General features: G+C 39.8%; 1 protein-coding gene across 1 annotated transcript in view; it reads right to left on the bottom strand.

Annotated features, from left to right (window-relative positions):
- The window catches only part of LOC107693458 (dnaJ homolog subfamily C member 13-like), a 66,824-nt gene that overhangs the window by 18,374 nt on the left and 32,208 nt on the right, over window positions 1–16,242 (bottom strand). The window contains exons 7-35 of the mRNA XM_016492864.1: window positions 16,126–16,217; window positions 15,888–16,054; window positions 14,727–14,806; window positions 14,535–14,648; window positions 14,095–14,215; window positions 13,391–13,473; window positions 13,194–13,315; window positions 13,050–13,125; window positions 12,877–12,972; window positions 11,745–11,885; window positions 9,248–9,330; window positions 9,017–9,170; window positions 7,751–7,854; window positions 7,512–7,671; window positions 7,291–7,353; window positions 7,100–7,201; window positions 6,450–6,554; window positions 6,174–6,376; window positions 5,144–5,228; window positions 4,902–5,056; window positions 4,705–4,750; window positions 4,463–4,617; window positions 3,278–3,479; window positions 3,082–3,197; window positions 1,243–1,321; window positions 1,019–1,154; window positions 760–944; window positions 595–669; window positions 383–502 (exon numbers count right to left, since the gene is read on the bottom strand). Of these exons, the coding sequence (XP_016348350.1) occupies window positions 383–502; window positions 595–669; window positions 760–944; window positions 1,019–1,154; window positions 1,243–1,321; window positions 3,082–3,197; window positions 3,278–3,479; window positions 4,463–4,617; window positions 4,705–4,750; window positions 4,902–5,056; window positions 5,144–5,228; window positions 6,174–6,376; window positions 6,450–6,554; window positions 7,100–7,201; window positions 7,291–7,353; window positions 7,512–7,671; window positions 7,751–7,854; window positions 9,017–9,170; window positions 9,248–9,330; window positions 11,745–11,885; window positions 12,877–12,972; window positions 13,050–13,125; window positions 13,194–13,315; window positions 13,391–13,473; window positions 14,095–14,215; window positions 14,535–14,648; window positions 14,727–14,806; window positions 15,888–16,054; window positions 16,126–16,217 (3,420 nt within the window). The remainder of the gene's footprint in view (window positions 1–382; window positions 503–594; window positions 670–759; window positions 945–1,018; window positions 1,155–1,242; window positions 1,322–3,081; window positions 3,198–3,277; window positions 3,480–4,462; window positions 4,618–4,704; window positions 4,751–4,901; window positions 5,057–5,143; window positions 5,229–6,173; window positions 6,377–6,449; window positions 6,555–7,099; window positions 7,202–7,290; window positions 7,354–7,511; window positions 7,672–7,750; window positions 7,855–9,016; window positions 9,171–9,247; window positions 9,331–11,744; window positions 11,886–12,876; window positions 12,973–13,049; window positions 13,126–13,193; window positions 13,316–13,390; window positions 13,474–14,094; window positions 14,216–14,534; window positions 14,649–14,726; window positions 14,807–15,887; window positions 16,055–16,125; window positions 16,218–16,242) is intronic.

The following is a 16,242-nucleotide window of genomic DNA, read 5'->3' as shown; positions in this document are numbered from 1 at the left end:
CGCGTGCGAGTGATGTGTGTGTGTGCGTGATGTGTGTGCGTGTGATGTGTGTGTGTGTGTGCGAGTGATGTGTGTGTGTGCGAGTGATGTTATTCATATTGATGATGTTATAAAAAAAAATATTTTATTTTTGATACAAGAAATCTTGACCAACATTTTAAGTGATCTTATTAATAATATTTACCTACACCTTAATAATAATACAAGATTTTCTACATAAGTACAAAATGTCCCTTTTAAGAGCAAGTGTCACGTTTTATATCAAGTCCATAATTAAATTATACAGATAGTGGTGTTCTATTTGCAAAAGAATGAGATGTGTCCTGCTCTCTGACAGTGGATAGGAGTCATATTCGTGTAATAAAGCGATGTGTGTTCTTACCTTGCTGTAGTAGAGAATGTGACAAACATCTCTAATAATGTTGGGAAGCTCGACTATCTTCTCTCTGCACTCCTCGAACTGAGCAGCGACGCTATAGCACCTGCAGACGTGCCCGCACACCTGAAGAACACCCACAATGCACCGATAGCATGAGCTCACTGAGCTTCCTCGAAGCGCCGCTCTCTCTCACATGTGTGTTTGTGCTGATGTACCTGCACTGCCATGTCCTCCGGTCTGCTGGAGGCGGTGAGCACAGACACGCAGCGAGACAGAGCCTCCATCAGCACCTGACACACAACACACAAGCCTCATCAACACTCAGCAGACAGTGAAGAGCCACAGTGTGACTGCTGCTGGTAATGTCAACACATGCTGACCTCGATGCCGTTCTCCCGCCGCAGCTCCTCCGCATTCAGCGCTGAACAGTTGACGGTGTGGAAGGCCAGCTCAGCAGCAGCAGGTAATAGAGCCGAGGTCTTGGAGAACAGCTGCCCATCACCCGTCTCCATGGTGATGGTCTTAATTAGCATGGGGTAGCCGGCGTATTTATACGGCTCCAGTTCTGAGGAGAGAGAGAAGGAGATCAGTCTCTGAGCGTCTGGAGATCAGGAGCTATCTGAGAGGAGCGTGTCGAACCCTGCTTGTGTCTGTTGAACAGGATGCTCTGGGCTTTGAGGATCAGGATGATGTTCTCTGGGTCAGGACCGTCCACAATACGGGCCGATTTGGTGCACAGGAACTCGTAGGCCTTGTTGACCTTCTCAAACATGTCCTGAACACACACACACACACACACATCGAGACTGGTTAGAGTTTATTATTCATTCACTCATAATGAGACGCAGTGTTGCTGTACTTACCCTGCCCTCCGGATTCTTGTCTGGATGGTATTTCTGGGCCAATCTGAAATACGCTTTCCTTATCTTACTCTCATCATGCCTTTAAAAGCACACACACAAATCATCAAAGGACAAAGATTACAGTTAATAAGCACTATTCTCAGATGCTACAGTGTCACATAAGAAGCTGTGAGAACAGAGGTTAAGCAATCAAAAAAATTAGTGATATACAAATAAAAGTTTAATAGGTACAGAAGGAAAAAAAGTTTTTTTGATTCTTAAGAGTCAGAATGGAATGAAATGGTCATGTGACACTAAACTATCACTGGTTTTGGTGCAGGCATTTACGCTAACAAGTATAAATGACATACTATTAAATGCTGATTCTGGAGCCTCGTCGATCCTAATGTTATTGGACCTGAGTGCGACCTTCGACACTGTTGATCATAATATTTTGGTTTCTTGGCTGGAAAACCATGTTGGAATTCGTGGGATTCCTCTTAAATGGTTTAAGTCGTATCTAGCAGATAGAAGCTTTGGGGTAAAATTGGGCGAATGTATGTCAGTATCAGCTCTACTAAAGTGTGGAGTTCCTCAAGGCTCTATTCTCGCCCCCCTTCTGTTCTCACTGTGCCTTCTCCCTTTAGGAACTATATTTAGGAAACACGGAGTTTCGTTTAATTGCTATGCCGATGATACGCAGATTTATCTGCCACTTCGAAAAGACAACTGGTCTGGTATGAGCTCGCTTTTGAACTGCTTAACTGACATCAAGTACGGGATGGCGTTAAACTTTTTAAAATTCAATGAAAATAAAACTGAGATTAATGTTTTTTGGTCCAGTCAGCAATCAAACTAGTACAAATTCTATTCTTGGCTCCTTGGCTAAGCATAATAAAGCAGTGGTGAAAAATCTAGGTGTATTTTTGACTCAGAGTTTAAATTTGAAAGCAAATAAATTCGGTGGCCAAATCTTGCTTTTTAATTTGAGACTTTTAGCAAAGATGAAGCCCTTTCTTTCTTTTAGAGACTTAGAGATAGTTATTCACGACTTTATTTTCTCATGCTTAGACTATTGTAGTCCTCTCTATATGGGAGTTGGCCAGAAAGCTCTGGCACATCTACAGGCAGCTCAACATGTGGCTGTGAGATATTACTCCTATCCTGTCTTCTCTGAAATGGTTGCCCGTCCGTCTCCGAATTGAATATAAACTTTTATTGTTTGTTTTTAATCTCTGAATGGGTGGACATTAGTGAACCGGCATTCCTCTGTTAGGCCCCTGAGATCATCTGTCCTGCTTCGTTTAGTGGTTCCCAGATCTAGATTAAAACTTTGTGGGGATCGTGCTTTCTCAGTCGCTGCCCCCAAACCTTGGAACTCATTGCCCTTTTGGATCAGATCTGCTCAGACCATCTCTAGTTTTAAATTTCTGTTCAAAGCTCATTTATTAACTGTGGCTTTTAATTCCTCGGCCGATTAATTCTCAGATGTGTATTTGTCTTGTGTTTTTATGCTATCCTTGATTTATGTCTATGCCCAGTCTTATTATTTTATTTTCTTTGATGTACAGCTAGCTACAGTAAGTTTCCTACTTATATATATAAATATTAAATATTTATATAAATACTAATATTAAATATTTATATATAAATATTGTCCTAACAAACCATACATCAATGGAAAGCTTATTTATTCAGTTTTCAGATGATGCATAAATCTCAATTTCGAAAACTTGACCCTTATGACTGGTTTTGTGGTCCAGGGTCACATATAATAAATACAAATACAACTAATGTAAAAATAAAGTACTAAAAAAGTGAGCTCTTTTGTCTTTAACAGCAAGAGCGTGTCGGACTCACTGTCCCTGTCCTTTAGGGAGGTTCAGCACTTCATAGGCGTCATCCACAGACATGGAGGGCGGCTTCTTCTCCACCTCTCTCTTCCAGGCGTCCAGAGTGTCCTTCAGCAGCTTCACCTGCAGAGCACAGACCATCACAGAAGGCCTTCGCATCACACAAGAAAGCAGGCTCTGAATGTGTCTGTAGATGTGTGTACCGGGTCTCGTATGGACCAGTCGGGGAAGCGGCTGGAGTCACACAGGTGCCGCAGGTAATAGATGTTGCAGAAGAGCTCGTTGTCCAGTTGAGGGAAGCTGACCACAGGAATGGGACAATACTGATAGAGAGCGCGAGTGTTACTCTGCAGACGAGGACTGAAGTCTGCCAGATGAGCGGCGATCTTCTCGATCATCAGACGCCTGTCAACACACACCACAATCAACCAGCATGAAGGAGCAGGTCTTCTGTGCTAATTCACGTTTACCTTTGGGTTAGCATAGTTAAATAAAACCTTAAAGAACATGTTTGTTGTTGGAATACAATTAATGTTAACAGAAAAAATACTCACCTAGTCAACATGGCAATTTTTGTCATTTTCATTTAGTTTAATTTGATGTACTAAAATAACTAAAACTGAAACAAAAATTATATAGACATTTAAAAACAACAAAAATGAATAAAAATGTTTTAGCTAAACTGAAAGCAGAAAGTATAAAATAAAATCTAATTCAAAGTATTAACAAAACCTATAATAGTATCTCAAGGATACTAATAACACAGGTTTACCCATCTAAAATCTCTTTAATTTTCAGAGAAACAAAGTAAAAAAGTCAAATATATTTTAAAAATATATTTTAGTTAATTTTTATATATTTTTTTATAATTGAAATATTACTTTAGGTTTTAGTTTTAGTTTTAGTATTTAGCATTCATAAAGACAAATTCAAGTGGAACAAAACACATATGAACCATAAAAATACACACAGAAATACAAAAACACCTCTAGATCCACAGAAGTCTAGATGTTTGCCTCATCTCACTTCTCAATTTCAATTACTTTAACTTAATGTACTAAAATAACTAAAATTGAAATAAATTAATAGAAACTGTATATAACTAATAAAAAAATGACAAACAACAAAATTACTAAAACTTTACCTAAAATTAACACGAAAGCCAAAAACATGAAAATAAAATCTAATTTAAAATATTAACCAAAACTATAATAGTAATAGTAACCAAAAATATGTCATTTAAACCTTTTTTAAATACAGTTTCCTATTTTAAATACAGTTTCAATTTTTAGTGTTTAGCGTTCATCAAGACAAATTCAAGTGGTACGAAACCCATAAATCCTGGACCCACAGCACAGGAGTTCTGGAGCGAGGAACGAGAAGCTGACCTCATCTCACTGCTCCAGATGGCTTCAGGCGTGTCAAACTCTCCCAAGAATATCTCGGAGAAGCGCTCGGCCTCGTAGTTCTCCAGGTAACACACCATGGCCTCCGGCAGCATCGAGCCCAACACGCTCCTCTGAACGATGTCCTGACCTTTAGCCTGCGGGTCATCACAGACAACACAGATCAAACCTGCTCAGATTTACTGTGCTATTCATCTACAGATGCACAATATCTGCAGCTTTACCTCCTCTGATTTAAAGGCCTGCTTCAGGTGAGTGTATTTCAAGAGCCTACAGAGAAGAAAATATTTACGCATATGGCAAGCTATCGTAACATAAATGTCATAAATGTAATTTCTCTGCAGCACATAATCAGGATTGAAACTGTGCTGCCAGAGGACACAGAGCTGAGTTCTCATGGCCTGAGATGCAGGGAGAGTACCGTGCCACGGGCAGCACATTGGAGCCGGTGTACATCATGATGAAGAAGAAAACTCCGGTGAGGTAGAGCCGCTGCAGGTTAGGGTTGTCCTGCATCACCAGGTACAGCAGGTTAGCTACTTTCTCCACCAGGATGGGGTCAAAGGTCAAGAGCAGCTGAAGGACAGGAGAAGGAACACTGGAGTCAAGCTGATGAACCCCGCCTTTATAAACACTGTTTTACACAGAGCTAGTGATGTGTACCTGGACGATGTGCGGCAGGCAGGTGCTGTCACTGATGAGTCTCTTCACCTTTGGTAAAGGCCTGATAATGGCATTATCTTGGTCCCTAAACACACAGACACAGTGAGTATTATTATTTAGAAGACAGAAAAAAATGCATGTTTAAACATATTTCAACGCATGAAGATGTCTAAATGTCTTTGCTTAGGAAATGATCAGATGATTCTAGACCTTTTTCTTCTGAAGTAGAAGTTTTCACACACTTTTGCATTTATTTTTTGCCACTTGTAATATTTTGTTATTTAACGCAATGGCATTCATATGGAATCCTGTTTCTACCACTGGATAAAAAAATTAAAAAAAAGGTATTTTTTATCTTGCTTGCACAATATAAAACAGTTTGGAATTGTGACATAAAAAGTTGCAACTGCCTTTTTGATTTTTTGAAGAAGAAAAAAAAAAGAAAGAAAAAAAAACAGAATTGCGAGTTGAGTTTATATCTCACAATTCTGACTTTTTTCTCAGAATTGCAGGAAAAAAGCCAGATTTATAAAGATACAGTCAAACCAAAATTTATTCAGACGCCTTCAACATTTCTCACATTATCACAGTTTATTCGCTATAGTTTAGAAAATGGTAATAAAATATGACAAGAACTGTCAGAATAAATTCATCTTGATAATGTCAGATAACTTTGATAGAAAGGTATGTAATGAATTCTGCTGTTAAATTTAAGAACACAATTAGATAATACCAATTTAGCTCAACCAATTACATAGCCTTGCTTAATTTAGTTCAGTCTGTGGTGTAAAAAGATCACATTAGAAATGAAAGAAAACACAGAGGCAAAACATGCTCAGGTCAAAGTGTCAGAATAATTTTCGGTCCTAAATTTTTGGGTATGTCACAGTTTATTTATTTTGCTATCCTCGCTTACATAGACGAACTATAGTGTCCTGCTACTAGTAAAACAATATCTGGTGTCGTGGTTTGACTGTAAAAGGCGCACTGTGCGTGTCCTGTGGATGCAGCTGTGAGAGCGAGGCTGTACCGGCTGGGGAAGTAGGAGCACATGGTGATGAGCATGTTGAGGATGAGCGTGGCCAGATCCGTCTCGTTCATCACGGCCTGTCCTGCGGCCAGCAGACTCCACTTCAGCTGTGGGATAGCCTGCAGCGGCCGCCAGCCGTCCATGCCCTGAGCCCAGCAGCGTGTCTTAGCCGTCAGCGTCCCGGTGCTCCAGAACTCCTGCATCTGAGCACACAGAAGAAGAGCTTCAAGCCCGGATCACCTGCACATGCTCCAGCTGCGGTGTGAACACGCTCACCTCCTCAAAGCCGAAAGGCCCTCGCCTCTCTTTATCTGCGTTCCCGAAGTACCACTCCTTCTCGCTCTCACGCTTCATGTCTGGAGAAGCCTCCAACACATTACTCTGAAAACAACACACAGACCCATGAACAGAGACTTTAACATCCACATTACACACATCATAAACATACCACTGTTTAAAAGAAGTCTCTTCTGCTCAGCAAGGCTGCATTTATTTGATCAAAAATAAAGTAAAAACAGTGAAATATTATTACAGTGTAGCACAGCTGTCTTCTATGTGAATCTCTGTTAAACTGTAATGTATTTCTGTGATGTGCAGCTGTATTTTCAGCATCATTACTCCAGTCTTCAGTGTCACATGATCTTCAGAAATCATTCTAATATACTGATTTGCTGCTCAACAAACATTTCTGATTATTATCAATGTTGAAAACAGTTGTGCTGCACAATATTTTTGTGGAAACTGTGATCAATTTAATTTTTCAGGATTCACAGATGAATAGAAAGTTCAAAAGAACAGCATTTATTTGAAATAGAAATCTACTTAACATTATAAATGTTTTTTCTGTCACTTCTGATGAGTTTAATGCATCCATGATGAATAAAGTGTTAATGTATTTAAAACAAATGTATATTTTGAGCACACACCTGCAGCGGGACAGTGGCTCTGTTGGTGTGAAGGTGAGCGAGGGTGAGCAGATCCACTAGTATACGCACTCCGTTAGAGTCCATCATATCCTTCACATTTTTCTGTTTGAACAGGAATAGCAAAATCATAAAAGTGTTTCCAAGACACGCGTGTCTCACGGTGTATGTGGAGGGCCTGACATGTCACTCACCTTGTTGAGTATGAGTTTGTTGAGGAAGAGGATGAGTCTGTCTCTCTCCAGCTTTTCTGTACACTGGAGACATACAGCAGCAAAAGCATGAGATTACAACACACTGGTTCTAGTGACGTATGATTCAGAGAAGGACTGATGCACCATAACATGAGGAACCGCAGCAGTTTTAACTTCAAGCCATGTGCTTTCAGTTCTGTGATCTAGCGCTGGACACTGACCCGGTCCAGCATGCCCACGATGTACTTGGTGTCAGCAAACGGTCCGATCTCCTCGCAGCACTTCCCGTAGACGATGGTGAGCGCCTGCAGACACAAACACTTCATGGCCACTTTAGGAGTCAGCAGGAAGCGATGGTAGAGCTCGTTAAAGAACTCGTACCTAGAGAACAACACAGACGGATGATCAGGATACTGCTAACGAGATGCACACGGTTCAGCGTCTGTGTTCAGAAACCTACGATCTCTTGATGGCTCCAGACTCCTCGCTCTCATCCTCCTCCAGCAGCAGACGCAGGTAATAATCCCCGATCTTGATCTCGTCAGAGAGGCACTCGTACTTCACCTGAACACAACCCAACAGGCTTCATATGCTTTTGAATGAGCAGATCTCGCTGTGATTCTCAGGCTATATACTACTGTTGTCAACAATACAGAAGTTTAAAAACAAGGCTTTGTGTAAGGAATTTACTATGTTTCTGTCTTAGTTAATACTTTTATTATTATTAGAGGTGTAGCGGTACACAAACATGATGGCTCAGTGCATAACTCGGTTTTGACATCACAGTTTGGTATAGTTTCGGTACAGCAGGAGGAAAAAACTAAACATTATTGCTTCTTTTTACTTAAACAATGGTTTACTGAACAAATTGTGCTTTATTTAAATAAATTCAATCATAATTAAAATTTTCTTAGGGATAAAAATCTACCTCAGCTTCTGCTCTGAACTATAGGGAGCCCTTTTACATTACTATAAGGTTACAATTACAACAGAGCCCAAGCTTAAATTCAGTTAATACTTATTTTTAACTATACTAATAAACACTAAAATTAAAAAAACTGTATGCAAACATGTTTTTAAATTAACTTCTAAATTACACAATCTCTATTTATTGTTCAAATATAATAATTTACAGAGTGGCTGTCGCAACTTGTCTCATAAAAGATTTATTTAAGCATACATTAAATAATTAAGACATCACTAACAGGTAAAGTAAAATATAATGAAGTATAGTCTAATATTTCGCAAAATGCTCTTCACTAGACTAGAAAATATTTCTCGAGCTGTGGCCACTGATGACTTGCCTGAGGTGAATTAATTGCTACGTGACATTTTGTTTACAAGTTGTTTTAATGACGTCTTTCTGCGGCTGAAACGCTAACTGAGTGATTATATGAGGGGTGAGATGTTCATTCATGTTTATTTCGTGTTAAAGCTAGTTAGTAATAAAGAGGAAGGGATGATCGCGCTCCACGCTGCCGTTAGAACCGAGACGATCGACAAAATAACATTTATTGTCTGAATTTGCTGAAATAATGGAACGATTTGTTCGGTACACTCCATACCGAAGCGAAAGGTTTTCTAAATGCCCTCAATGCCGTGGCAGTTTTTCTCTGTGGTATCAAAACTGGTGTTAAATATCTGTACTTCTCAGCGTATCGTGTGGAGTTAGATCTCCCAGTATTGTTTTCAGACCGCTGCAGAGTCACTGATGTGAAGCGCAGACCTCGAACTCCTGGTGGTTCCAGGAGACGACGCTAGCGCTGCCGAGCTCGCGGTCCACACCGAAGGAGCGCATCTCTGCCTCCAGAGCGTCCCGCAGCTCCTCGCGAGTCTTCAGGTTCCAGATCAGGTTAGAGCGAGCGTGATCCAGCTGGAACCTGCACACAAGCACGAGCGTCACACACTCTGATAAACCCACGCACAGAACTCACATTCATTAAAGCAGCTCGTTTACTTGTAGTAGAAAAGCTCCCAGTTGGACTCGATCTTGATCCGCTGCCGTCTCTTCCTCAGGATGACCGGCCTCTGGTTTGCGTTCTGCAATCAGTGACAGAGAAGGAATCAAGCGGCTCTCGGTCTTTCTCTACAGCATGTTCTGCATTTTCTGAATATAACGCTGGTTTATGAGACAACTACATCTATTATGGGATGTAAGGATAATGCTGACGACACCAGAGCTGTGAAATGATCAACACGTGATATGAAAAAACTGAAGAGAGACATGCCAACTGATCTAATACAGTCAGTGTGCAACAGCTACGAGACACCAGAACGAAAACACACACGTGTTACATGAGACAGAGTGACTGACATGAGAAAGGGAGGGGCTAACAGAGAGAGAGGCTCTGATTGGATAAAACTACTCACCAGGTTATTCCTGTCCTGCTGCATTGATTGACAGCAGAAACCACAATAAGAGCCGATGGGGGGGCAGAGATAAGAGAGGTTATTGGTCCTGAGGTCAACCAATCACACTTTAACGAACACTGTGAGAATCTCAATGAAGCTGGCTTTTGGTGGCAGGAACGTGAATTTGCGTGATTGGAGGCTCAAGAGCGAAGAAACGATGATGATGATGATTGTGTAGCTCATGCTCATGACACCAAAGCTGTGCCTTCATCTGCAGCTCATGCTTCAAATCATAATTCAGCTTGGGTTTAAGATGGGGATTAGATGACATCAATAGATGCAAGATGCATGTAAGTTTTGTTCAACACTCTGATCAAGTTTAGGTGTTTATTATTGTTTTGGTGGAGATTTCCTTATTTATCAATAACAGTCGATATTTAATTGTTCATGCACATTTCCAGTGTTTTTACATTTAAATTACATTTGGTATCATCTAATGCTCACTTAAAGTTAGTCTTTAGAAAACACTAATAATTCAATAACACAGCACAATTTAATTTTTAGAAAATCTCAAAATGAATAATTTTTTTATCGTATATTATGTTGTGACACTCATACGACATGAAAATACATGATCAGCATATCGGCAATAGCTAGAATTTCATCCATTTGCATTTACTTGAACCTTTTTTAGCTGTGAAATGAGGGGCAGTGCTATCAGATACAGAAACAGGCACAGTGATGGTCTGCAAATGTTTAGCTGGCTATGAGGATCATTAGATCATGTTTATTATTAGTAAAGAGCAGAGACAGAAGATTAGAGAAACCCAACAGAGCCTGTATTGAAAGTTCATCACACATAAAAACACAAAGCATAAAGATGAGCTGTCTGAACAGCATCCAAACCAGACCAGCAACATGAGAAACCAGCAGCTCCAGCAGCACTAGCTCAATAATAGGGATGCAACGATAGCAATCTCACAATACAATAATATCCAGATATGAAGTCCACGATACGATATTTATTGCGATATTTATAAAAAAAAAAAAAAGACAAATGAAGAATGGGTACATTTTGTACATTTTGAAAAATTTTGTACATTTTAAAGTTAAATTCTTCTATCTAATGCACTTTAAGAGTTCAAAATTAAGAGCTGCAACCCATGTTCTTAACTAAGAAAACTGGAGTCAGAAGAAAGTCAGTGAATTGACTCGTACCTGAACTTTAAATTGGACTCAACTCTTTTTATTTGTGATGTAGTGTCTCAGTCTAAGTTACATTCACACTGGTATTTTAGGAAGCCAAACAAATTAGAATATGATAATAATAATAACAACAACAATGACTGTAATAGTCATATATTGTAAAACAATTGCACTGTAAAAAAAATGAAAATGAATATTTCATAGGTATATTTTTACAGTAGGGAAATTACAATACTTCTTTCCTAATTTCTACACTTGAAAGAGATATTTTGAATCTGGACTGCATTTAAACCGCTAGCTGTCAGAAATTCATATACTGCACTTTTGATGGAAACGGCAGCAGAGCTTTTATTTTGAAGGAAAACTCCAGCTTCAGTGAAAACATGCTTACAAAAATGTGTCTCACTACAAATCTAGTGAAACGCTGTCATCATCTGCCGTGAAAATAAAGCATAACTGGTGTCGGTTGCGTCCCCAATCGTGCGCTAAACTCGCAGCACGTGAAATAAAGGAGTGGACTGCATTCATTCAGTGTGAACGAGCCGATCTGAGACGCGGAAAACACCGGATCACGAGCTGATCGCATGAACGAAGTGTGTGCTTCGCTTTGAAACAGACTTGACGAAGACATTGAGCATATTGTGCTTTCAGTTTTAGTTTACTGTGCCAAAGCATAATGGCCCAAAACACAACTTTTTATGTTAGAATAAGAAGTTTAAATATATTTGAAAAACTACACTTTTTGCTCGGAACAACTATCATACTATAGCATATCGTCATGTGACCACGATAATATCAAGACAGTTTTGCTATGGCGATATCATGATATTGATAATATCGTTGCATCCCATTCCCTACTCAATAACTCCTCGAGCAGCAGTACTAACAGCACTCACCTCCTTCTGAGCGATGCCCATCTTATCTCTCCAGTGCAGCAGCACGATGTCAGCCTTCTCTTTGGCGAACTTCTCCACCTCTTTAGCAGCTTTACCCGCGATACGCTGCCACTCCGGGACTTTATTCCTGCCAAACTGGTCCTGCAAAAAAAACTATCATTAATGGATTGATATGGATTAAAGGTTGAAATGGGTCCTACAGTCCAAATTCTAAATCTTGGAGAGTAGGTTCTCCTTCTCTGACTCGACGCTCACGCGGGTTGCCAGATTGAGAACACGCAACAGGAACGAGCGTAGCTTACACTGTAAACAGATGAGTTCATTGATCTGTGTTTAATATTCCTCTGGTCATAGAGGTTTTTAGATGGATTGGACGCTGAGGCTTTCAGATCACGTAGAACCATTTGATGGCTTCCATGGCTGCAATATGCTGTGTTTTCCAAACCAGGGAGTCGAAACAGACCAAAACAAAAACAGATGTTCCGACACGGAACACGCATTTCAAAGTAACTAGCTATAGAAACAAGTATGTGAACTTACCACGTTTCCTAAATATCTATAAACATATTATGGTATTTTTATGCTTAAATACAGACAGATTTTGGGCTGTTTAGCTGTTCATATAGTTTTGTTTTTTTTGTTCACACTACTAGAAGGAAAACATTTTTATACGCATTTTTTAAATACACAAGTGTTTATTTTATTGCACTTTATCTATTTGCGTCTGTAGATCTTTAAAGAGTTTTTTTTCTTACATACACCAAACTTTAGAGTTTTATTGAGGGGTTTGTTTATATATCATTCACACTGATTTATACAACATGCATAAAATGTATTTGTTTTCTGTCTGTTGACTGTTTTTTGGATTTATGGAGTGATAAAAACAAGAATTACTGAGCCTGGCTTTATCCAATGTACAGATTTCTGTTCTGGAAATGAATGTAAATGAGAGCATATTTAATTTAATTGTCATATTTAAACAACATTTCAGAAATCCTGTAATGCATAAAATGTTTGCAATTCTTAATGTAATCAATAATTTGAATTCTGGTGAGATCTGTTAGTTAAATGTTTACTTTATTCATCCCATTGCTTTAAGAGATGTGAGAGTGAGAGTGCTGGTGGCTCGTACCGTGGCGATCTTGACGTTGTCACGTATGTGCATTCTGTCCATGTCCTTCTCAGGCACGGGGTCAGAGCTGTCCAGATACGCCAGCAGACCGGTGGGCTAAAGGACAGACAATGATTGAGGATTTCAGTGTTGTTTCTAGAAGAAAAGCACTCGTGAATGTCCAGTCTGCTCACCAGGATCCTCTTGAGCAGGTTCAGGGCCGTGGAGTTTTCTGCGGTCCACAAACCCACCAGATGACGACTCAGCTGCCTGCGTGTGAGAAGACAGTGATCAGGCCTGCGTTACAGTGTGAGATGGTCAGTCTGAGCTGAACTGACCTGTTGGTGAGCATCCGCTGGTCAGCGCTGATGGTGAACATGGAGGTGTGCAGGTGTCTGGGAAGAGCTCCTTCACTCAGAGCCAGCTCCTGCATCTTACTAGCGATCTCCTTATCTCCCTCCTAACAGACGACACGCTCGGATCAGACACAGAGAGAAACACACAGACACACTGGAGGAACAAGGGCAGGACTCACCTCAATGATGGCCTTCATGATCAGACCCGCGCCTTTGACGATGGCCATAGACGGATGCTGTGACAGAAGGACCAAATACATGACTGTTCAAAAGAAGAATTCATCAGGGACGCATTAAACTGATCAAAAATGACAGTAAAGACATTTATAATGTTACAACTACAAGTGATTTCTGTTTCAAATAAATGCTGTTCTTTTGAACTTTATAAGGCATTATGATTTCTGCGATGCGGAAAACACAGATGGAATCCAGTCATAAAAATGGAATTTACTGTCTAACACGGAATGTCACGGAATTTGTCAAAGTTTGGATGAATTAATCAAAAGTAGGTCATTACACTTAAATTAAATTGCGATATGGACTAGTATCTGTAAATATTAAGCCGCAAAAAGGCTTTAAATATGAAGCCGGCATGTTCTGCGTCTCTGTGTGAATGAATGACGCGTGGTTTTGTTTACTACACACACACTGAAGCACGCGTGATGCTTGCCGTGATTTTAGCGTGTGCCATCTCTCTGAATGAGGACATAAATACATGAACAACATCCCCAGAACTGCTCTGAGAGTCACTGCATTTTACCCTTTCATTTGAGTAAAACTATCCTCATTTCATACACACAGAAGCATAAAGGTATTCACAGAAACCTGTCAAAATAAAAGTTCGGTTTAACTGGAATAAACTGTGTCAGAGCTTCACTTACACACATGAGAGCACACAGCATGTCTATAGCTGCATGCGTCACGCCGTTGTGGTTTCTCTTCAGTGCTTTAACAGTTTTCACTCCCAACTTCTCTCTAAACCTGCAACACGCCCATAAAATAATTGTTAAAATTAAAATTTGTCATATAAAAATTTATATATCATAGACGACCCAGAAATATAAAATTAAATAAAAAAAGATGCCATTTCTGATAATCCATTGAATATTTGCTTGTTCAATACAAATACTGAATGAATCCTAGATGTATAAATAGTGGACAGGAGCACAAACCAGTCAATTCATACATCTCAGTGACCCAGAAATAAATAAATATGACAGAAAGATTACAGAGAGAGAGAGCAGGCGTAAAGCATTTAAACAAAAGAGGAAACGTACAATGGCAAAACAAATGAAGATTATCTTAAAATGGTTTCAGACTAACCCAAAGGAACTGGGCCTCCAGCTCAGAGTTGGGCCCCGGCAGCTCCACATCTTGAGATAAGAGCGCCAGGATGGCATTGCTGATCAGTTTCTCTTTGTTCTCTGAGAAAAGACCCTAGAAAAGGAACGAGTAGAGGGATGGAGGTCATATGGAGTCAAACACACAGAAATGAAGCTCAGTCGACAGACTCACGTCTTGAGTGACGGCGTGTATTACTCCACTGTAAGAGATGTTGCTGTTAAATCTGAACACTGCATCTGCAAAATTACAATCTACAAGAAAGAACAACAAACAGAACACAGTTACTCGAGTTTACAACCAATGGAAAAAAAAAACTGATTGGAAATGATTTTTTTTATTGGATGGATTCTTTACATTTCACACAAATTAATTAAACTCATATAAAGTAGTTCGTTTTTAGTATGTTTTCATTTTCAAACGTTTTAAATAACAATACAGATTCATCACATCTTCCATTTTTGGGGTCAGTAAGATTTTTTTTGTTTCTGAAAGAAGTCTCTTCTGCTCACCGAGGCTGCATTTATTTGATCAAAAATACAGTAAAAATAGTGAAATATTATTACAGTTTAAAATAGCTGTTTTCTATGTGAATATCTGTTAAACTGTAATGTATTTCTGTGATGCGCAGCTGTATTTTCAGCATCATTACTCCAGTCTTCAGTGTCACATGATCTTCAGAAATCATTCTAATATGCTGATTTGCTGCTCGAGAAACATTTCTGATTATTATCAATGTTGAAAACAGTTGTGCTACACACTATTTTTGTGGAAACTGATACATTTTATTTTTCAGGATTCACAGATGAATAGAAAGTTCAAAAGAACAGCATTTATTTGAAATAGAAATGTTTTATAACATTATAAATGCCTTTACTGTGTCACCTTTGATTAATTTAATGCATCCCTGATTAATAAAAGTATTAATTAAAAAACTTGCTGACCCCAAACTTTTGAATGGTACTGTATATACATATATACACACACATTATCATGGCTAGAACATAACCGCAGCGCTTCTACTATTAACTCCTCTCTGGAGCTGCAGTGATGTTGTATTATGAAACTGATCTAAGGTCTGTTGAAGTTCTCTGTGCTGCTCTCTCAGCAGTGGGTTTTTACTAATATTAGCAGAAAAACAACTATATTGACCAGCGGAGCCAAGAACATGTCATTTATGAGAAATATAAATCTAATGTCCTGCTCCACAGCATTAAAGATCCTGCAGGAGTCAGAGGACAGCATGCAGTGTGATCTGATTCTCCAAACATCATTCACTGTAGATGATGGAAGAACACAGAGTTTAATGTGAGAGGCTTGAGCTGATGGACGCACTGGGAGGAGCAGCGAGGAAGCGCAGGTGCAGGCTCTCCACCTCCTCATCCACAGGCATGCTGAGGAGGCCCCAGCGCTGGCCCCTGTGTGTGGGGGCCATCTTCACACACACGTCCCTGTTCCCCGACGCCCGCACGCTGTCCAGCAGACTCGCCAGCAGAGAGTCCCTGCAGACACACACATCGTCAGACTCTGATATAACCAGCAGAACCACACAGGAGCGTCTGAGATGCTGTACCTTTCTGTGGAGCAGTACTTGCGTATCTGACCGCGGATGAACTCGACGGTGAACACCTGAGGATTGTCTGCGTCACAGATCAGAGCGAACACCTGCACACACACACACACACACACA

Source organism: Sinocyclocheilus anshuiensis, unplaced genomic scaffold, assembly GCF_001515605.1.
Source record: "Sinocyclocheilus anshuiensis isolate Anshui unplaced genomic scaffold, SAMN03320099.WGS_v1.1 scaffold987, whole genome shotgun sequence".
Classification (NCBI taxonomy): domain Eukaryota; kingdom Metazoa; phylum Chordata; class Actinopteri; order Cypriniformes; family Cyprinidae; genus Sinocyclocheilus; species Sinocyclocheilus anshuiensis.
This window is presented reverse-complemented; position numbering and strand designations above follow the sequence as displayed.